The sequence below is a fragment of the Pagrus major genome, chromosome 5, assembly GCF_040436345.1.
Source record: "Pagrus major chromosome 5, Pma_NU_1.0".
In the NCBI taxonomy this organism is placed as follows: Eukaryota; Metazoa; Chordata; class Actinopteri; order Spariformes; family Sparidae; genus Pagrus; species Pagrus major.
The window spans coordinates 32,777,432-32,801,371 of NC_133219.1; the positions used below are offsets into that span (position 1 = coordinate 32,777,432).

The 23,940-nt window shown below is 39.0% G+C and overlaps 1 protein-coding gene across 1 annotated transcript in view; it reads right to left on the reverse strand.

Moving 5' to 3' along the window:
* Window positions 1–23,940, reverse strand: part of ipo11 (importin 11) — a 117,217-nt gene that overhangs the window by 48,673 nt on the left and 44,604 nt on the right. The window contains exons 16-22 of the mRNA XM_073466068.1: window positions 18,145–18,271; window positions 12,114–12,147; window positions 11,905–11,945; window positions 11,652–11,768; window positions 9,397–9,510; window positions 6,989–7,104; window positions 4,883–4,959 (exon numbers count right to left, since the gene is read on the reverse strand). Of these exons, the coding sequence (XP_073322169.1) occupies window positions 4,883–4,959; window positions 6,989–7,104; window positions 9,397–9,510; window positions 11,652–11,768; window positions 11,905–11,945; window positions 12,114–12,147; window positions 18,145–18,271 (626 nt within the window). The remainder of the gene's footprint in view (window positions 1–4,882; window positions 4,960–6,988; window positions 7,105–9,396; window positions 9,511–11,651; window positions 11,769–11,904; window positions 11,946–12,113; window positions 12,148–18,144; window positions 18,272–23,940) is intronic.

Sequence of the window (23,940 nt, forward strand, 5' to 3'; positions counted from 1 at the left end):
AACACGCCCATGTTTTCTTACATCTTCCCATTGCAAGCCAACACTACAAGATTCTAGCCCTGATGTCCCACTCGCTGATGGTTTTTGGAGATCGCCGCCAAATGGCCCCAGATCAGAGGCATTGAATAATGATCCATATGTGTGAACTGTTCAAAGAAGCGATAAAGGAGCGAGCTAACAGCTTGTGACGTGTCCTCAACACCCACTGGATTTCAAGCAGACTAAATATCCGGTTAAATTCTCGACAGGTCTGGGAACCAGGAAAGGGCTACAGCCAATGAGAGCAGACACTCTTCTCCTTTCTCCTTCTCTCCTCTGCTGTCATCGGCAGTAGCTCTCTAAACCCAGTCTTATCATGCATCTATTTTGATGGAGTGGGTAAAACAATAGGCTATTTTCTAGTTTCTATCAAAATACACACAAGCTTTTCAGTATTTGTACCACATGTTGTTGTATCTAACCCTAACCACAATATGAGTAGACGGTTTTACCTTTTCAGTGGAAAAATAATCCTTATTGGATCTTAATCTATCCTCTCACCCCTATTAATCTATTTTTTTTTACACCACAGTGATCTGCCGACTTTAAAAGTTGTGTAGTCGGAATGAGGCATTGATTTGATGTTGCTGCTCTTTGCGCTGATTGAGCCCCACTAGCAGTTCAGAAACCATCATACACATTATGTTGAGAAAAACAGCAAAGTAACACAAAATGGCATAGAAATTAATGGATGCTTTAGCTCTATCACTTTCACACACTAATCAGTGTAATGGCAACACAGAGAGAAACTTCCCTGCTTCCTCGTCATCATCACTAGTCAGTACACCGCACGCAGCTGAATTGTGTCCTAGTTCAGAGCGTGGTGGCAGTGATACAGAGTGTAGAGCTAGTCTAACAATTTAGCCAAGGCGAGGCTCTTGACATTCTAATTAGGGAATTTGCTGCTCCAGTTTAGCAGTGATGGAGCGGGGCTCTTTATCAGGCAGGCCAGGCCATACACCTGGCAAGCTGCGACACCATACTGAGCCAGACTCTCTCAATGGCCCACATCCCTCTACTGCTCTCCGCGGACTAAATAAATGAACCACCGGATGTTCTGGTGAAAACCAGCCAAAGATGATGACTGACCAAAGTTTGAGGAAAGACAAAAGCCAAGTTAATTTACTCTGAAATGTTTCATCAATTTATGCAAATGAATGCATGAGTGCTGTATGCGAACCGTTCCTCTACTTATTTTCATGTTCAAAGGACAAATGTTGTTAAAAGTGTGGGCTAATTTGTTCTGACCTGCAACTATACCTCTGAGCTATCATCTTTCATCACAGCAGCTTTGGATTTTCCCTCAAACGCTTGCACTGACAACCTAATTATATTCTATGTTTGCAATGTGCTAAAAAAGTGCAATTGTAGCCTAAAGGAAAAGGTGTTTTTCACAAAAACAAGAAAGAGAGGGAGAGAGTACCAAGCGCTGACAAGTGGATGCAATGCTAAAGGTGAAAACATCTATTGATGTCAATAGATGACAGAATTATGTTAAAATGAGGGATAACAAGAGGAGGATAAAGAAGCTATTAATGACAGAAAAACAAATGTGGAGATATGACAGAGGTGGATAAAAGGTGAGCTCTGATTCACTGAGGTTCAAAGGTCATTCTTGATATGATCTAAAGCTCCAAAACAGCTATGGATCCTGTGTTTAAATCATCTTTTCATCTGCTTTTCGGAAGACAAAGAATAAACTTTGAAACTCGTCTTTTAAGTGGGGAAGGTCGAGAAGTCATAGTAGAAAGGATAAAAATGAAAGGAAAAATTACACTTTTATCATCTACAATTTCATGACAATTGTTGATAAGGAAGATCATGTAATATGATTGAAAGCTACTAAATGGGGCCTGTTGTGAAAATGTTCCCTCGATTCTGATATAACTTGTATCAATGACATAGTTAATGATGTGCTGACTACCACCTCAGATTAAAAAGACATTAAGGAGCTTAAAATGATTTTAGACACATGATATCATTTAAATATGAGAAGATGACAAGTTTGTAAGGTTGACATGACACTGGCAAACAGTATTAGAGTGAGTATGATGTAAGTTCAGCAACAGAACATGCTCAACATGTTCAAACACTGGACGATGCTGCAGTGAAAGTGAGTAAATGGAGTTAACATTTTTCTAAATGCCCAAACAGACTTGCACAAAAAAGCAAAACACTAAGGAAAGGGACAACATATCCCCACCATGCATTTGCCTATTATTTCCTGTTTTTTTTTTTTTTTTTGCTTTACTAATGGAATACTGTTAGCTTGGACCTGGAGAGGTGTGAAAGCTTTTTCCTTTTCTTTGCTTTAATGTGTCTGTCACAGCCGAAGAATAGCAACACTCACCTCCACTGAATCAAATACTGAGAAAAGAGAGAAATGCGACATGTCTCTATAGTAAACACATAAGGTGATAATAACAGTAAACAAAATACGGTCACAAAGTGAGGCTATTTCTATGATGCTATGTAGACCAATATGGACGTGGGCAGAGGGAGAGCAATATTATGTCTCTGTTGCCAGGTCTGATGAGAGGGAAATGTTATTCAGTTAGTTGTACCATGTTAGGCTTTACTGGATCACTGAGAGAAAATACAGGTACAAGTACAAAAAAACAGAACTCACAAAAATATTGTGAATTTGGGCTAGGGCTTCAAGTTATGATTGATTTCATTATGAATTAATCTACATGTTATTTTCTTAAAATAAATTGTTTGGTCTGTAAAACCTCAGAAAACTTTGAAGCCACAGGTGACATCAGCAAATGTCTTGTTTTGTCCAGACAGCAATCAACAACTCAAACAAAGCAAATTGATCATTATGTTGTACCAGATTTGAAGAAATTCCCTCAAAGCATTTCTAAGACATGGTGTTGCTGAGACTGGGATGCCATGAGGTCACAGTGACCTTGAGCGCTGACACCAAAATCTAATCAGTTCATCATTGAGTCCAGGTGGATAATGGTGACAAATTTGAAGAATTTCCCTCACTGCGTTTCCGAGATATCGTGTTCACAAGAATCAGATGAACAGACGGACAACTGGAAAAGATTATGTCTCCAGGTAGGGGTTATCCCCAGCACAGGTGCATAGAAAAGCAGCCAACTCTCCCATTTGAGGAGCCAGAACCATTAAATGTGGCATTTTTGCTTGCAAAATTACTTTAAATACATGCAGCTCTAATTTCAGCTGGTATCTGTATAGCATATCAGACATCTGAGATAAATCTTCAGCTGAACTCATCTTTTCTATACAGCCTTCCATCCTGGATTCTGTGTTTTGTCACCCTCTAACCCCAAATCATTCTAACCGTCTATGTGTTTGTCCATCTTTTATTCCCTCCATCCAACTGTACATTTTTCTCTGTTCCTTAATCTCACAATCTTTCCAATTTTAAATTTCTTCCTTTGATCTATTATTAAACCAGCGAGGTACACCAGCTGATCACGCTGCACTAATTACTTGACAGATCTTCATCAATCATGTTGAGTAAATGAGGACAGAGGTTCTCCCAGTCCTGCTGTCAGACTATGACTGGATACATAATGCTATTAGTCAACTTTTGTTTCACTTTTATCTGACCATCTTTCACCTTGCTTATAGAAGCAGAGGAATACTACACATACCTTAAATTTAATCAAAAAGCTATTTTTTTGCCAACACTGGGCTTTTATATGCCTTTGTGCAAGGGTTTTGTAGCTGTAGTAGTTGTGTTTTGTCATCTCTATGTGATGTTTGTGACTGCTCTGAAATTCAACATGACTGGTTGTACTGATTTACCTTTTCTGTTCAACAATAGATAACAGTAAGAAGACTTCACTGATCTTTCCATGTCCAAGCTCCTCGGAGCAAACCTCTGACATATAACATTTCTTTTCATGCCACTTCTCATTAATTTTCCTGCCATCACTTACTAAACTCATTCCCTTTCATCCACCACCTTCTTGTTATGTTTCGCCATCTTTCCCCCTTTCCTTGATCCACCTCAAATCCTTCCTCCTTTATTTCAGCCATCCGTGACCGTCTGCCTGAGTCCTTTGCTCCTCTGAGTCTCATGGATTCCCAAACTGCACTACATGTGATCAAATGCTCCAGTACGGCAATCAGGTTACACAAGTGTTCATATTAGTCTGACTCACTCATTAGGTGCAGAGGCTCCAAATCAATACTGTTCATCATCACACTGAAGGCGCCACACACGCACACAAAAAACCCACACACACTCACATACACACACAGGTGTCCCTAATGCTCCAGGCCGGTGATAAATCATCCAGCCAGTTCCATTCAATCTGCCACCACTCACAGCTGCCTGCAGACGTGGCGTAGTGGCCATGATGCCTTGAGGCGACTGCAAAGCCACAACTGTGATCTTTACAAGCTACAAGAGCCTGAAGTGATAAAACTATGAAAATTAAGTCGGTGTCCATGGATTGCATCAACTTTCTATCCTCATTCTCTCAGTTTCTCTGTGATTTGAAAGTATTTGATCATATGATGCTGGTTTGTTCTTTCAGATTGTGCAGCTTTTTTCCCATCTCACAGACTGTTTTTGATGTGAAATGTTTTCTGTGTCTCTCTTCTGAACTGCACACACATTCAAACTCATATCCCTGTTACACCGGAGGCCATCCATTTGACCTCATTCTAACCAAACTATGCAAAATGCATCAAAGAAGCATTATTCCTGAAACCCTCCTGTCCTATCACTAATTCAATTTATATGATAAGCCAAAACACCATGATATTACACAAGAGGGAAAACACACACAGAAGTACAAACATGGACACACAAAATTCCAGAGAGACAAGCACACAATGAAATCTTGTGTATGCTCACCCATCAAAGCCGACATGTTCTGGAAAATTCGCAACAGCTCTGGGGTGATGGCTGGGCTGTTCTCCAAAGTCACCAACCTGCATGAGAACAGGAAGAAAGAAAAGTAAAACAAAAGATGAAGAGAGATTAAAACACAAAATGGGGGAAGTTGTGAGGTGGGAGTACAGAATACATAGATTAAAGGTGGTAAAGAGAATGGGAGGAGTAGCAGGACAAATTATAGAGACAGGGAGAAGAGAACATGGGCATCACAAAAATGGTGAAGTGGGTGTAAAAGAAAAAAGAAAAAGGAGGAGGCAGACGAAAGCGAAGAAAAATCTGATAACGAGACACACTGCATAAATCTGAACATTAAAATATGATGACATGGGTAGGCCTTTCTCTCCCCACCTCTACTCATATGGCAGTGGCTTGTCAAAGTAACATATTCAGCAAGATATACTGAAATACTTTAAAATACTTTAAGTGGGTCTATAAACTGGAACGCCTTTCTGAGACGTTACATTTAAAAATTATATAGTAGAGCTGAATGCTACGCAATGTCTGTCCACATAATCACAATAAGATTTTTTTTGCAATTACAATATGCATCATGATTTTAGTGGGAATGGTATTTTTTGCATTTCATTTGCATTAAACGTACAATATGTCGCTACTGTCTGGCTTCTCAGACTTGGCTAGAGAGTCGAGTGCACGGCCTGACCCTCTGGAGAATAAACACCCCAAGTCACATTGGATTCTGCTCTGATCTAGAGCCATTTACTGACGGGAGGAGAGCTCGGGGATTACTCTTTATCTTTTGGGATTCAAATGTGAATTTATCTTCAATCCTGTTCATCACTCTGACTGCAGCAGCAACCTCCAACATTGGTCACCTCCAACATTTGGGATAATGTAACTGCACAACTCATCAAAATCTATAACAAAGGTCTAGTTGTTGTTGACATTTTTAAGGCAGAATTCCTACACATTGTATCTTAAAGAAAAATATACAACTGCTGATTAGTTTTTTGCTGGGGTCTGTACATTACCTTTGGAGAATATGATTTCTCAGTAGCATCACAACTATTTTGTATCGGTACGTTGTTGACACATTATAGCTTTATCAAATAATGGTAACATCTGTGATGTCGTACCGGCCAGTATGTGATTTCGACAATATTTTGATTAACTGTTCAGCCCTGCTTAAAGGAAGAATTTAGTAATCAAAACCCCAAAAATTGGTGGATATCGCCTAGAAATACTTAAGAAGATGAGACTGAATGAATGACTGGTTACGTGCTCCACAAACAAAAAAGCAAGATAGACAGAAACTGAGGGGACATAGAGGGAGGAAACCCCAGCTGATAAAAGATAACAAACAAAAGACAATGACACTGACATTGTAAACAAAGCAAACAAAAATATTTAGGGCACAGCTGTTTATCAGGCAGGATAGGACTGTGGCTTTGCACTACAAGCAAACACAGGATCCTGAACATTGCAGCTCTCCACAGCCAGAAATAAAAAGATTAAGGCGGGAGTTGAAAAGCAAAGAGATAATGGGAGAGGAACAAAAGGTAACCTGGCATATTCTCTATGACTAAACCAAAGCGTTTGAGAATGTAATGAATTTGCAAATGTGAGCATACTTTTTTACAGCAGATTCTTGAGATGGCTTGAAATTGTAGTGTGTCCAAAAAAACAAAATAAAGACAAGATTGTGAGCGACATAAATAATCAGCAGCAGCATTATCGCCCACCTAGCGGTTGTTGGTGAAGAAGCAAATAATACAAGATGTCATGGTGGGCCCATTTACCACTATTTATCTGGAAACTGTTTCCATGAGGTTCTTTTTAGACGTTGAGTCAGTAAATAAAACTGATGACTAATGTTACAAAAGGATTCATGAGTGAATTTAGCAACAGAGAAGAGGGGAAACAAGAAAGATAAACACTGCTATAGTCATAGTATGGATGAGTAGATGTTTGCATGAGTGTGAGCTGAAGTTCAAGGAAGGAAATGAGATCACCAAGCGCTTCATAAATGTTTGCCTCAGGGGGTTTTCTCTATAACTTATAAAAGTGTAATGTACGTGTATGCACGTGTAACGTGTGTGTCCATACCAAAGCTCCAGTCCATCCTCCAGCAAATACACATGTGGAGGCTGTGAAACATCAGTGCTCAGCTGGATGACAGGAAGAAGGAAAGGGTACAGATTCTTACTCTCTGCCCCGAGGCCCTGCGAGAACACAGAAGATACAGAAAGTAAATGGCAAATTAGCAAAACCTGACAAAGAATGCAGACAGGGGACTTTAAGGGCTGTACTTTATGTTCTTTAGCTTAATGGGTGTTCCTTGCAGAATATCTGAGTAGAGCGGAGATCACAGACTTGTAGAAAAGTTTAGTATACCACTTCTCTGACTCACCCATTCCCAGCAACTCATACCTTTGTCAGAACACGCTGTCCCCATACTCCACTAATACACTTATAATAGATGGAACGCATATATCAGGGTGAGCACGCTGCAGGGCAGCTTTCAATAACAGCAAGATGTCATGAATAGTGGTTTTTGGTACTCAAAGGACTTATGTGTGACTGTAAAAATGCATGCCTCAAGGTGCGATAGTTGTTCAGGGATTTTTTTATGTTCATTTTATGGCTCTTTTTGAACAGCATGGGTTGAGAGAAATCTTGGGTATAAGTGCAGGATCCAACTAAATGTCAATTTAATGGTCATACAGATTTTTATCAGGTGACATGTGGGGCATGATGGAATTTTCTTTTGGGAGGGGTAAAGCACAAACCGATTTGTTACACATGGACATGCACTGTATGAACATGCTCTGTATGTGTCTATACTAGGGCTGCACAATTAATCGAAATCACAATATGACCACATGCGATATCCAGATCTTAAGAACTGCATTGGGTAAAGCAAAATGTGTCACAAAGCAGTGTTGTAATGAAATTTTGTAGTGCTGCAGAGATGCTCTGGCCTACAAAGCTTGCGTAGAAGTAGAGCATACTCTTCTAATATGAATTAACAAAGAGGTCATTTGTAGTGCAGGTTAATGTAACAACAGTTAACATTAACAATGTAATGCCATATTTACCCCAAAAGTTTTATGGCAAACAGTGCTTCAAATTTTTGAGCAGTCCAGTTTCATTCGGCTACTTAGGAAAAACTCTATACTGTTGTTTTCTAATTAATCTCAAGATAAGTAACTCTAGAGCTCCAGCCACACTTTTTTTGTTCCTTTAATGTCAGCATTATATTGTATATATTAAAGTCTAAATTAGTATGTGGTTACACGGTTTGCTAATCCAAGCCCTTTCAGCTATACGCCTTCAGTGCCTCCCACTGTTCGCCAGATGTGAACTTGTGTTACTTTCTCAAAGGGAGTGTGTCTCTATCACCAAGCGTTTCATCTCCCACTGTGAGGTAATGCAGTGGCAGCCACATAGGGGTCCAAATCTTTCTACAGGCTGCTTCAGTGCTGTGGGGGAATGGAGCTTTTTCTCAGGCTATTTTCTTCTTAACTTCAGTTAGTGATAATCATGATTGATATTCACGCAAATGAGTGAAAATAAAATATCATACAACTTGCTACACAAACAAGACAGCAACTTCCACTGCTAAAAAGCTGTTGATGTACATTTTAAACTGTGGTTTAATCCGGGTGTAATTATGTGAGCAAGTTAATTTCAAATGAGAATGACCAGGAAAGATTGACAGAACCTCTCTCCGGGTTGATTTATCCGGTGAAATCATAAGTTTTGGCAGGTGAGGGCGAGATAAAAAAAACAAAAGAAAAACACAAACACAGATCTGACCCAGGTCTTCATAGCAGACATTCTGGAACTCAGCCTCAGCAACATGTGGCCGAGCAAACAAACACACACTTGCTGCCAGATCCACTGAAAAGCACCACCTGTCAAACTAAAGAGCCCGGCAATAAACGTAATAAACTTCACATGAAAGGAGTATCATTCTTTGCAATAGCTTAGCTGTGTTAATGTTTTGCTTGTTTTTAGTCCAATAGTTTTGTTAATGGGTTCTTTTCTTGTGATCCTGAGAAAGAGAGGAGAGCTGGCCCACTGCAAATCCAGGGGAAGAGAGCCAAATATGTTCTGTGAAGTAGTGATTGGGGAAGTAAGCTGACAGCAGTGTTTTGTAGTCTAATCAATTAAAGCCTAACACTGGGCCTTGTTTCAAATTTGATTAGAAGGGAAATAAACAATACATTTACAAAATTATCAACACTTTTAGTGTTTTACAGCCACATGCTGAATGACATCTTTATTTATGTATGCGTATATTTGTGACACAATGATATTTAATTCTTTCCATTATTTAATCTTAGCCAACAGGTGGTTCAGGTGTGAATCGCACACCTCACACTCACACACTCTCGTATCACATTAATGATACAATATCAATCTACTGCCCAACCCTGATTAAAACTGAGTATGTATGTGCCTTCTTTAACATGAAGCACAAACAGTGGAAGGTTGGTGATGCATCTGACCTGGACCAGGTGGATGAGCGTGGTGAGTATGGCACATCGAAGCATGTTGTGTTCTTCGGATTGCTTCCAGAGGAGAGGCAGGTACTGAACCAGACAGCCTACGTATGGCCGGATCTGAAGCAGAAGAAAAAATAATTGACAAATAAGCAAAGCACATAATACTCTGATATTCAGCCTACATCTTCCACAGATTTACTATAATTAAAAAACGTATTTTAAGTGACTACTGTGGGGGATGCAGAAAATACAAGTCCCTTTTGGGAATGGTGACAAGGAAAAGGGTTTTCTTTAAATTGATCCCGTCTCAGCAATGATGTATGTTCATTGGATATCCCAACAAACTTAAAGACAACTCAAGAATCTGTTTATTTTGCCTTCAAAGGGTGCCTTGAAAAACACCCGTAAAATCTTTGGGTTTTTTTCCAGCAGCAAACTTCAGAGCCAATTTCCTTATCCCACTTTGCCTCTATCAACCAAAATCAGCTGGTTCAAAACATGCTTCAGGGGAATTACTGTGGAAGGAAAATGTTAGACAGGTGGTTGACAAAATCAGAATAGATTTTCTTCAGCGAAAATCAGAACACTGATGGCAGAAGTCTGATGGAGGCAGCAACAATCAGAGCTGAACTCATGTGTAAAGTCAAATCATGATGTCCAGATTGAGCTATATGGATTTGGAAAACATCCCAGCTTTGCACATAAGCCTGTCCTAATACTGTTGATGTGTCATCTGGATCACACAATGGGCTAATATGTACACTGAATATGGCTTGTTGAATGGCTGACAGGTGGCCGAGTTAACATCTTACGTTTAACCCATTGTAAACAAAGTTAGCAGGTGACGCATCTCTTCTGGTTTGATCAAAACACAGTGAATATTCGTATTTTCAGAGGTAAAATCTGACACCAAAGTCTACAGTTGATCTTACTCGAAATTACTTTATTTGAACCCGTGCTCCAAGATACAGCAAGTACAAAAATTATAGCAAAATGGGGCTGCTCTCTCTAGCCTATGTTACATATTATCTAAATGTCTTTATTTTTCTTTTAAATCATGTTATATTGGTGTAAAACTTGGGTGGTCAAACACCAAATGGATGCCATCAGTCTCAATCCTGTGTGAAATTGGAAAATGTGGTTTTTGGTGCGGTTGCTGTGCAGCCAGCCAACTCTAAGACATCCACTGAATAACAGACCTCGAAAAGTTTTCTGCCATTTTCTTGTGCTGACTTGCGCTCACCCTTCAGATTCCCTAAAGCGACTACGTGGCCAGGCTGCAGACGCCACATTGGGATTTTTTGCTCGCTTACACCTTTATAAAAAGTAGCTGGCTAGGAGCGGAGGGAACAGTCAAAAGAGAAACACGACATACAGCCTTGAGGATGATGATAAAAAGTGGGAAAAGCAAACCACAAACCAGCCTAGGATGACATTTGTGGGACTGATAGCAGAAAAAGGCCTTAAATCTCATCACATCTTTCATTATGTACATTTCAACTCAAGTTGCACTCGTGATTTCATTGACTAGCTTTCTCAGCTGCTGCCACTCTTTGTGGGTTTGAAATCCCTGTTGAGAAGTGTTAGAATATTAATGGGACTTCCACTGACTGTAGAAGTTGAGCCAGGGCCAGTGACTGAGGAAGATTTAACCAGACTGACAGTTCACAAGGATGAAAGCTATTTCTGTGACAGATTTAAGTCAAGGGATCGTTTAAGGGAAAAGTGCTTAAAACGGATCTGAAAAAGCCTGAGGGGGTCTTGAGGAAGGTCAATTTTTTGAGGGTTGACAGTTAAGTGGATTAGAAGGACTTTATTGGATGCTCAGAAAAAAATAAAATCCATATGGTCACAAAAGCACTGTAGTGGCAGAGGGGAGAGTGTATCATCATGGTAAATGAGAGCAGACATCAGAACAAGGGCTGCCTTAGGCCTTGAGATTTACAAAGAGTCAAGGATCGGACTCACTGCCGCTTTTGCCAGCGCCAGTGTCTCAGGATCAAAGTGAAAAATCATTAACGCCTATCTTCTAGCTTTGAGGGCAGATGGTTGTTTTACATTGTTGGTCTGGGGCTTGTACAGGGTGACAGATGTTTTATGTCTGTGTTATGTTTTTTTAACAACTTTTTAACATGTTCCCCAAAGAGTCTGACGCACGAGCTACAATTTGTGCATTGAGTTTGATTCAACTTTACTTTACATATTGTAGGAAAGGCAATGTGTGTCCAACTCTTTTAGCTTGATAGCTCAAATCTTACCTGGATGTTTACTCTCTCGATGACGCAGGAGATGACATGGAGAACCTGCATTTTGGTGTCGCATTCCGTCACCTGCTGCAACAACTGAAAGAGCAGCCCGAATATAGACTCGAGGTACTAAACAGAGGGAGGAGAATTTAAGAGTTAGAAAAGGAGAAATGAAATGCTTAAAATCAGGGATTATTGTGAAATTTTTATTATTTTCATCACTGAAACCAAAGCATATTTCAGAATTGGTGGCATATTGACTTACTGGGAGGAACTGCTCTGTCCGGAACTCGAAGTCATCAACAGGTGGTCATGAGTTAAGGATGAAATCAAACTGTTTAGGATAAGTATGAATAGGTATTACTATGACTTGGTATTACTGATAGATACAGTGAGGTTTAATACAGATAGCATAAGCAATTTATTTGTTTCAAAAATGATGCCCAATATGAAATCAAAGTAGGGGAAGGATATTGAGCTTCAGGGTTGTAGCTGTCTCGATCCGCACCTATAAGAAAAAAAAAAGATGAAAATACAGTTTATCTTGAAAAGAAGTTTAGAAATAAGGCATCACTTTAACCTCTCTATCAATGCATCTGGATTGTTAGCTAATCAAAGCCACAGAGAGGATAAATATTTAGTTTGTGAATAGCTAAAATAAAAGATTGAATATGTGAAAAGATGAACAAGAACATAAGATTGCCACAGCTGCACATGCAGCGTTACAACCAAACACAAAAAACTACCATTACATTTTGCTTTAATTGCAGCCTCAGAGAGACACGACAACAAGCTTTGTAACACTCTGTAGGAGTGTGCACCTGCAGCAAGCTCGCTAGATACAGGCTGTCTATTGGCATAAACCGAAGCAGCCTCTCAACTCTTATAGACTCTAGCAGTGTAATCTTGCAGTGTCAGAGTGATGGAGGTGGAAAAGCCCGCGAGGGAGAAAGTGATCAGATGGAGGAGATTAAAGAAGGTAAATGACTGAAGAGAAAGGTGAGGGACTGAGAACTCAATTACAGCTGGCCTTTGCTCTCAATAGTTTCACAACACATTTAAAGTACAAAAAGCATGAGTCTCTATATAGGCTGATAAGTGAAGGTGAGTTTTGTGGCAGACAAATGTTACCAACACCATCTAGTCTATGAAAGCAAGCTGTGTCATGTAATTTTAATCCAAATAGCTTCCGTGTATTTGACTATTTCTTTATTTCCTGACATAGCTACATTATTTCTTTAGGTGCTATGACCCACATCCCTTTCTCACGTGGACTCTATTATTTACTCTTGTGCTCATTTTCACATCTTTATAATATGGTAAACCCAAGCTTTTATTTATGTTGTTTTGGAGGATGGCATACATTTGTAGAAAGAAAATGGGTTTGTTAAATATTTTATTTTCAGTTTATAAATCATTAATACACTCATATTTGTAGATGAGTCTCTTAGAACACACAAGTTGTCTCCATTGAAGTGGATGGAGTATCACTTTTTGGACTTTTGATGCCAATCAATTCACTTCAAAAGGTAAGTCAGCTATCTGAAAGTTAGTTACTTAGCACTGTGCTTATATTTTTGTGTTTCAATCCAAAGCATAAGATCAGTAGCATCAAACTTCACTATCATGTGACTGACTTAAATACGCAGCAAGCTTTCAAAAACCTCCTATTGCATATTTGGCGCAGACCTTTCACTGGTGCACAGGATGATAACAGCAAAGTGATTTCAGCTTTAAACTGCATGAAGACATTCATACTTTTTATGACAAATTATAAAAAGTGTGTGTTTATCAAGGACTGAGAGCTAAACAGACTCTAAGGCTGCCATCCGATCCAATAATACTGTAATAACCATGATTAATATGGTTTTGGTGAAGGAGAGTAACAATCAATATTCAACACGTGTAACAACAGAATTGATTTTGCTTGTAGTGACTCAATTATTAGTTCTGGAGACCAGAAGAAAAAATACAGCCACTTTTCAATTGAATACAGCATGAAATAGAGTCATTAAAAGCAGATTTGACACATTCACAAGGATTACATTTACTAACATAATCCATATAGAATGATGTTTCAATCTGTGTAAGACTCTTACATCTAAAAAATTAACAGGCTATGGGTTTGGTAACATCCTCTCAATCAACTTTATCTTCTCTCTAAGGAAAACAGCATGGCAGAAAATTGCCAATTCATTCAGAAAGAAAAAACAATATTTTACCACCTCTATGAATCTATCAAATAGATCCAAACTGACAAATTGTCTTAATCTTCCTACATTCATAAGAATTTCAAACACTCTGCCCAAACATGAAGTGGAGCAAGATTACTGTAAAATGTACATTCAATATGTGAAATTGCTTTAAGTTCAAATTGAGACACGGTTGGATTTAGAGATGTGCAAATGTTCCCCCTGTGTCTCCAAGATCATAAAATACAGAATAATGTTTTAGTAATGCTGCATACATTAACCAGCAACAAAAGCAGTATGTTGATGAACGAGGCCCATCAGTTGCCATCAGCACTGGCCTTGTTGGCAATTCAGACACTAATGAGAGAAACTGCATTTCAATTCCACAGCAAAACGTAGAAGATAATAGACTGCTTGATGAAATACTCAGATGGGTCTCATAGCACGCACACACGGCCTGACAAAGATTCAGTCAAATACATTTGCTTCCCATTATTATTCAGTCTCACACTGTCTTTGAGGAATACTGAAAAACAGCAGGTTCAAACTAATTTTTATAGGTGATTAAAAGTTTAATCAGTGAAAATTACATTGGACCATCTCACTGAATGAAAACAGAAAAGAAAAGCTTCCATTTGGCAACAACTCTGTTAAAAAGCAAAATCAGATCCCGATAAATTGATATGCCAGTGGATTACAAACTGATGTATGCAACTATGTCCAGCAATATAGATGCACACGCTCTTCCTTCAGGAAAATAATTCAACCGGTGATCCAGTGGTTATTACCTTAGATAAATTTAATACAGATGGCATCAGCTATAACAACCCAAGAGTGGGTCAAAGTTTTATTATGGCCTCATAGACACCAACCACAAAGGCAATAAACAAGCATTATCTAAGAATTAGAATAAGAAGCAGATAATCAACAATAATTTGCACAAATTATAGCTACAGCTAGCTTATCGCCAGAATCACTGGAAACAGAGAGCCATCTTATAATAAGCTTTTTGGAAAACAAAGAAATAATTAGTTGGGATTTACCTGTGTGTTAAATTTAAGCTAAATACAAAATTAATCATTTTTCATAGATTGTAGGAGTCACAACAATGACAATTATTTATGCTTGGCACAAGCAAATGTGATCAAACTTTGTCTCAGGCTGTGATCTTTTAATTCCAGTAATAATTTATAGCTAAAAAATGATATCAGTCATAATAATGCATGTACTGTACAGTCACCAAAAACATGATTCAGTGGGATTATAATCATGAGGCACAAATCCATATTTAAAAAGGTATAAAGGCTTCCAGCAGTCGAGGAAAAGTGAGAGGAAATGGGACAAACTGTTGACTAAAACATCACAGCTTGATGTCGTTAAAGCTGGCTTAACAGCATATTTGAGAAAATATTATTACCTCCCACTGGGAATGCAAAGGGCCAAAAGACAGAAGGAGTTAAACTTGCCACCGAGATTATTTTTAGCACTCACTCAGAGTCTGTGAGTAATCATCAGAGAAGAATGCAGCTGTAGAGGAGAAGGTATTGGAGGTAATGTGGATTCAGATCATGAGTGTCATTTATAGATGCCAAAGAACTGTCGATGTGTGTACACACATCTTTGTCTCACATGCAAAGCTTCCATAGGGTGAACAATTACCATAAAAATCTGTATTTATTGTTGTCATGTGCATTTCTCAAAGGCACAACAAATATAGATATATTGAGATATTTGATAACAAAAATTCATGTAAAATGAGTCTGGATTGTACCTGCCATTCATTATCTGCCCAGCAAAACCCTCAACAGACTTTAATTAACACAAAATGCTGCAGTCAGGCTCCTCAGGAAGAAAGAGCATAAAACACTTATTTCAGCCACTTATGGGTTATTTATAAGATTTCATTAAGCACATTTAAGGCACAGGCTTGTCCATCAGTTATATTACCAAGATCATAACTCCCTACAAGCCTATTTGTTGCTTAGGGCAGTCACACAAAACACCTAAATCTAATCTAATGAGGCAAGATGACTGCGCCTTTGTTATTAAGGTGCCAAGCTCTACTATGATCTTCACAGTTTATTACCTTCAAGACCATGTTTTAGATTAGGGATAGGATATTTTGCTAAAATCACTGATGTTTAAGTGAAATGTATTTAAAAGACTGATCTTTGAAAGAAATGTACAAGACATGGGGTTAGGGCAGTTACAAAAGTGGATAATACAGCAGAAAATGAAAAACAGTTCATCAAAATCAATCCAGCTGCCATAGTGTAACGAAAAGGTGCTCTCTCTTACACAAAAAACGGATATCCTTACAAATTAAGACAAATTAGAACGGCAGTTTTAGTTAAAATAACTTTGTTATAAACTCTGTCATACAGAGCCCCATTAACTGTAACCAATTTAGCCCACATGCAGTTAAATTACAATTTTGATAAAACTACAATTCTACTCACTCTACAGTTTTCTAATGAGACTACATTTATGAAGATACCCCTCTCCCATTTAAAATAAGACAATACAACAAGCCTAAGTGGCTGAGCTGACACATAATCATAGGAACAAATCAATAATTCACCCTTGTCAATTACTCATTTCTATTAAGTACAGAAACTGAAATGTCAGAGATAGACTGTGTTTCTTATCCATCTGAACAACAAGGACCACAGAATAGCAATAGAAATATCGATAACCATTTGGACTGATTGATAGGGGCAGTTTTCTCCATTAGGACATTAAAAGTTTATGATCAATAATTAATTTGGCCAAGGAGGCTCTAATTGGCTCAGGCAATATTGATCAGGAACCTATGATTGGTGATCTGCTCGTTGATGTAAAAACAAGCTTGATTGAAGAAAGACAACTGAAACTGTAAGAGCCATTATTCCCCTCATAAAACTTGAGCTCCAATACACAAGACTAGATTAAAAGTATAACATTAAAGGAAATACTTGTTTTAGAATTTTTATCTCCTTCCTTAACTTTATGTATGTGGTTTACCAGTATTATCACATTAATAATTATTTCATAATTTCTTCTTTATTTGATTTTATTAAAATATCTATGAATATGGTTGGTTGGCTTGGTAGCACACATGGTTACATGAAACCAATGAAAAATGTATATCTTTAAATAATCACTTTATCCATTTGGATAGTAGGGGATTAAATAAAGGTGGAGGGAAAAGCCCAATGGCGAACATAATTGCAAAAATGTGCCTAAGAATTACAGATATAAAAATAAAATAATTTTAAGACTGAGCTACTGAATGTGGAATGCAAAGGGAGACAACCGGGTAAAAGCATAATGCGCAACAGACACATTTTGAGCTGCCTGTTAATCATTTTATTATAAACCCAAATAATTAAATGCGAGAGATATGATCTTCCTCATTTAACTGGCATCCATAGCAACAGGTGGCATTAGGTCCTATTGCAGTGCGTATTTGAAGATTAGGAAGTTACAAGCCCATCTATACTATTTCACATCGTGTATAATGTGTGCTTCTGAATTTACTGTATTCTTCCTTCCATCACATTAATATTAGAGCATGGTGTTTGCGTGGGCTCTACAAGTATTATTATCTTAATTATATTATAATCCTAATTATATCATAATCACATTACGTATGCATTGCCGTTAAGAGGCCTGCAAATAAACAAACATCTAAAAGTTCCTGCGCACAAAGATGGATTATGAAATAAGAAAAGCAATTATACGCAGAGAGACTGAACCCACTGACTCACTAGGGTTCAATCTAATGGTTAGATTATGTTGTATTGCATTGTAAATAATGCATTGGATTTTTCACGTTCCTTAAATAAATTCTGTTGAAAGAAAACACATCAATCAAGTGCATGGCTCACGAGGCGAGAAAACCAAGGACGGCGAAATGTAATTTGGAATTGAGGTTGACTATGGCTTAATAACCCCTACTTTCCCACAAACAGGATCACACAGGGGTTTATTAAGGTCATGGCTGAATAAAAGTGTCAATCAGTAAATAAAAGATCTGGCTTTTTAATCAAAGCTATTCTAAAAGATGACTTCTGTAAAACATACACACAGTATTTTGAAAAATCAGATGGCAGACCTTCCCACAAACCCTGACTAACTACGTTTGGCTTTGTGTGGAGAAAGTTGGCTGCATAATAGCCGTGGTTCCATGCTGTTAAGCTGAGAACTGTGTTTGTGTAGCTGACTGTGCACTTTCACTAGCGTCCCAACTCAGTCATTAGAAATTCAATGTTTTCTGGGAAAGCTGGCACTCCAGTTATAATAAGCAATCTTTGTGTTTTTCGCTGTCTTACCACCAAGTCGGGATCCTGCATGAGGCTCAGGATGACTTCGTAGAGCAAAGGTCGAAGATCAGATTTGAACTTGACAGAGATCCACTGTCCTATTAGCCAGATGACTCGTCGGCGAATCAACTTGTACCTGGAGAGGAGAGGAGAGGAGAGGAGAGGAGAGGAGAGGAGAGGAGAGGAGAGGAGAGGAGAGGAGAGGAGAGGAGAGGAGAGGAGAGGAGAGGAGAGGAGAGGAGAGGAGAGAGTTATACTTGCAGAGAAATACTTTCATAATTTAGAGAAATTAACCATCTTATCTCCAAAATGTAGCTACAGTGCTCGTATCCATTAAAAACAACTGGGCCAGCTATTCAAATGATGAAATCTGTCATTGCTTATGGCTCATCTTGAAATTGCTTTTATCAGTAGTTTACGTATGGTAGAGACTGCAGCATGTGTGCTCTGAGGGAGGGAGCCCATATCACTGTCCGTCTATTGCGCATATCCAACTCAAAGACCACGTCTAATTTAACCCACACTGTGGTTGGACACATTTCCGTGTGCATCTGCACGCCACCAGATTAGAGTCCCCAGAGAGATAGTTACACAGGATATTGAAGACCATGGCTGTAGCCACGGTTGAGTCAGTTGTACACATAAAAGCGGTCTCAAAACACAACCCAAGGGACAAACTGAGAAAAAGGAAAAGAAGGTGAAGAGTCTTTTGAAAGAAACTATATAGCAAGGAATCTCTGTCTTTCCGCATGTCTGTTATTTGCATATCTCCAGAACCATTCATCCGATCTGCTTTGCAAGAACTAGAATGTTTACCGTTGTTTGGCAGCACCATCAGCAAATCATCCGGATTTTAAATTACAAATATCAAACACGTTTGATATTATCTGAGCGACCCCTAGAGTCTGTGAGCAGTTCAGGAGGCTTAAGACTGGATGTGTAAATGCCCCCATGGGGGCTAAATAGTATGTAATGTAAATTAAAAAATCCTGAGCTGCATGTCCCAAAAATGAAGCACTGCATGTTGGGACGTGATGATTTTTCAACACTTGTATCGGGCAAGCGACAAGTGTCCCCAAGCATCTGCCCTTGTTTGGATCGAGGCAGTAAGTGTGTCTAAGGACTGCCTTGACAGAAATGAGGGGATGGAGGAACAGAGAAACAAGAGGATAAAGGATAGGGGAATGACACTCTTGTTGGCTTCTTGTCAAATATCCACAGGGACCCAGAGACCAGTCTGGGGCACTAGCCAGAAGATACTAAACAACAGCATGACTCAGGACTGGGAGAAACAAAACTGTGTGCTCTTCGTCTGTGTTTGGGTACTGGTGTGCAAGAAAAGAGAAAAAGAGTTTGCTTGTATAAATAAGCACAAAAGCTTGTTCCTGCGTTTTGGTATGACAGTTGATTTAATTGATTTCCCAATAGATTTCAAATAAATATTAGCCAGAGGAATCTTGAAAACTAAAACTGACCCTGTAGATTACCATCACTAACAACGTTAAGCTAAACACCATTTGGACCTGAATTCTAATCATCTTAAAAGCACAAGATGGCACTTAGACATTCTTGAACTGAGGTACTCAGAAGCAGTGGAGCATGCAAGGAGAATAAACTAGGATCCAATTACTTTTAAAGGCAAACAAAGGCATCCAGAGCAATCTGATTTTCGGAAAGCTTTTACGGCGGCAGCATCATATGGGATGTTTCAAACATGATAAAGCAGGACCAGCAGTCCTAGTGGACAATGGCTGTGGGCACATTCCCAGAGCTCTCTCTGCATTCGGGTTCCAAACAACAGCTTGGCACTAGAATATTGGCACTCAGATAACAAGATGGTGAAGATGAATGATCAAATTACAGATGATTATCTGTTGTCACACCAATGTTCTAGCAGGGTCAATCGACAGCACACTTTGTTGTACTGTTCTTTAACAATTAAAAGAATACACCCATTTCTGCTGGCATGGTATGGGTCCACTTGTCCTCTTAGAGGGAAGGATCACTGCAATCCAGTACAAAGTTGCCCTGAGTGATTGGCAGCATCAATCTGGAGTCCTGGCCAAGGTACATAGAAGCTGGCTGCACGCGGTTGCCCAACACCTTATTAAATGTACACTTTATGTTGGGTTCCCTTTAATTTGCTACCCATCTGTGTGTTTAAGGTTTTATGCATGTTCAAACTTGAGTGCACAAAAAAATATATGATGGCAGATGTCAGCCTATGGATTATGATGTCAGAAAAATTGCTAATTATTCTTCACTCATGGCAGCTGCTGAAGTGACTCAAAGATCAGTGTTGCCAACTCTGCATGCTATATAAGAATGATGCATTTGTGCATGTCTGTGACTGACAAATGCGGGCTACAGGCTACAGCTGAAAGTGTTTATTACAAGTGTGCTGGCAAAGTGGAAGAAAAGGATGAAAAGGCAGATGGACAGGCAGGTAGACAGGGGTATTTGTCTGTCAGTCAAAGGTTAGACATGACTCATCCACACTAAACCTGCTCCCTCCATGCAGCTGTCAGCATCCCCTTCTCATCCCTCTGGCAAACACATGGGAAATCCATGTGGGCAAAATATGAACTAAATGAAAAGCAGAATCCCAATTATCTATAAACAAGTCCACACACACCTGGACATTGTTCCATTTCAGGCCAACGTGGTGTAAAATATCTAGCTGGGAATGCCAAGGCATTAGTGTGGTGCTTCCTTTGTGTCATAGTAGTGTTTATAGCTGTGTTTCTGTAGTAGTAATTAGATTTTTTTAAATGTCATGTACATTGAAAAAGTCAGCTTCTTTTAGGTGATCTGAGGTTATTAGTTCTCAGACTATGAGTATTCAGGATATTTAAGAGTAGATATTATTACCAGTGCATAAGTCATAACACTTATATATAAAAGCATGGAAAATGTCAGTTTAAAATAGGATTTTTGCTTTAGATCAAAAGGTGGTGGAGACCTGCTGTAAGGTTGTAATCACTGTATAGGTATTAATGCTGTTTCCACAACTCTTATGTGTTAATGGAGTCAACAACAGGTGAAAGACCTTGGGAGTCACAAGGGGAGCAGATACAAGAGAAATAGCAGTAAACAATTACACTAGCATAACTGTAAGAGGGAAAGCCAGAAAAAACGTATTGACAAACTGGGGGACAGATTTTAAAGGGAAAATTAGATCCCCAAAGCACATTTTACAGTATCCATTGGCCACCCAGGGGAGGGACCAGCTTTTCTGTCAAAACTCCTCATAAAAGGTCAAGCCACAAAAGGCAATGTCAAAATGCCAGTGTTTGCTGTATGCCGGCAGGGTCTGACATTAGAATAATGAAACATACTCTGTGCACAATCTTATGCTGTGTTCAGACCAAACGCGACTTGAATTATTTGTGCGACTAGATTACATACAAAGTCAATGATAAGACGCTCAGGGCATCGCAAATGATGTAAAATCGTGTCAAGCAACAGTCGCCTGAGTTGAAAATATTAAATTCAAGCGAAATTTTCGCGTGACACTGTGTCAAGAAAGCCCATCGGCGTCGACGTTCACACTGACGTCATGATGTTCACGCCAATGTTGTCCAGACTTTGAACATGAAAAACAGTGGAGGAGAGGATAATAATCACTATTCGTAGTCTTTGTTGACTTGTTGTCATCACAGGTATGACAACAAGTATGACAAGAATCCAAGTGTGCGTTCCTGTAAGTGCAGAAGTATGACTAAGTGACAAGGAATTTATTTATTTATTTATTTATTTATTTTAAGAGGGAGCTTACTGATAGCCCGAGGATAAGCCAGAGGTGTAAGTCATCCACAATAGTTCTGCTGACAGATATGGTTATTAATATTTAGACTGCTGCTGCTTCATATTGCGTTATAAAGACAGATTTACGTTGGGCCCGTCTTAAATCAGTGAAACCTGTCAACCTTGATGACACTATCGAAGCACAATATGAAAAGATTACCAAACCTGTAAGCAAGTAAGTTAACATGTGCAAGGCTTCTGCATGTACAGTAAGGTACAATACTCAACAAATGTTTTATTCCATGACGGTAATGGATGACGCAGATGCTAAGAATCCCCAGATGGGAAGTGAAGGATGATATGCCACTCCTGCTCATATCACAGCCATTTGTCGTCCAATTAAGTTTCATCGATTTAGTTGCTTTAAACATCAGGAAAATTAGCTCTTAAGCCTGAGAATGTCTTGGGTTTGCATTGTTAGGTAAGATCTTGCTAAATAATAAGGGGTTCACGCCGTTGGGTTTTGAAATCTCTGCTCCACCACAGCTAGCATTAAAATAAATGTCCTCCTCTCCTCCTACTTTTGGTTGATTTGGATGTCTAGATCCACAAAAATATCAGACTCACTTGAAATTAAACTTTTTAATTAAGTTTAAATTAAGTTTTTGTTTATTTTGTAGTGGTGGTGGTTGTACAAATAACTGCCTCAGTGTTGCTCTCCTAATCAACAGTTTACTAATGAAGCATGAATTTAGAACTGTAAGCAAACACTTTCGATCATCAATCGACAGCTTCCATCCAACAAAAACAGAGAATTTTTAGTGGCAATGGTATAAACTGCAGGTTACTTGAAAGAAACAAACAAGCACGACTCTAAACTTCATCATACTGATCAGAGACAATTTGAATCAGTCAAGCTGCAAGCAAGTCCCTACCCTTGAGGACAGGACATCAGCCAGCCTGTCAACATTGAAGGTCCACAGACAGTTGATGCCATGTAGAGCACCTGGCTCCCCATCTGGACCTGCATTAGTCCATTTCAATGTCTCATTGTCTCTTCTAAAACAGAGGTCTGAGGTGTGTGGCAGGACAGCCTGCTGTGGGCCTTCAACAAGACCCACAGCAGATGATTGCTTCCTTTCATCTTTGTTTTTCTCCCTAAGGCTGAAAGGAGATATGAACAGTCACTGTACTGTGATGCACATTTGCAGTGCATGTAGCATAGCCAAATGTTTGCATGTCATAACATGTCACACTCAGCCAAAAATATAACACTGAAAATAGTATGTTTGCAACTCTCAAACCACCAAGCTTAGGTGAAACAGAATTTCTTATATAAACATTTCCACCCATTGTAACATTGCCTGATTGTTGGTGAGCTCTTGCAACACCGAAGAATATCACAAATCCTGCTAAGCATATTGTGGATGTTCAGTATGTCATTGTTCTTTGTGATGTGGATCAAGTTCCAGGTAATACAGCTGTATTAAACACTCCACAAACCAAGAAGGCAGGCAGTGCAGCTTGATCTGGGAATGCTCTGGTAACAGCGACAAATGTGCACTAGGCGAGCGTGTCGGCCAGAAAATCTGCTCTTAGTATGGCTTCTGGCAGATGTCAAAATAGGTTTTGAGATACTCATGAGATACTTCTAAGTTGGGAAAATATTTCAGGCATGTCACTTTTGTTTTAGCTAATCTGTCTGGTTTCGCGCTCATAAATCAACACACTGGCGCCCTTTGCCCCCACTGTTAGATGAAATGTTACACAGAAACTATACTGTGAAGTCGAAGTTTCCTATTATTACTGGGTTTCTATGTTTTTACATAGAAAAGCAAACTCTATTACAGTGTGTGATCTCACAGTATCTGCTAACCTTTTGTATGTGCTAACAGCAATATGCAAAAGAATGGCCCCAGCAAAGTGCCTACATTAGCTGAGACGCAATGCAAAAATTGCTCCAATAACATAAAGAGACAATGGACAAACAACCAAAAGGCGGAGTTTAGATAAATTCTTCGGACAAGGGCTTCACCCCAGCCCACTCCAAAAATGCAA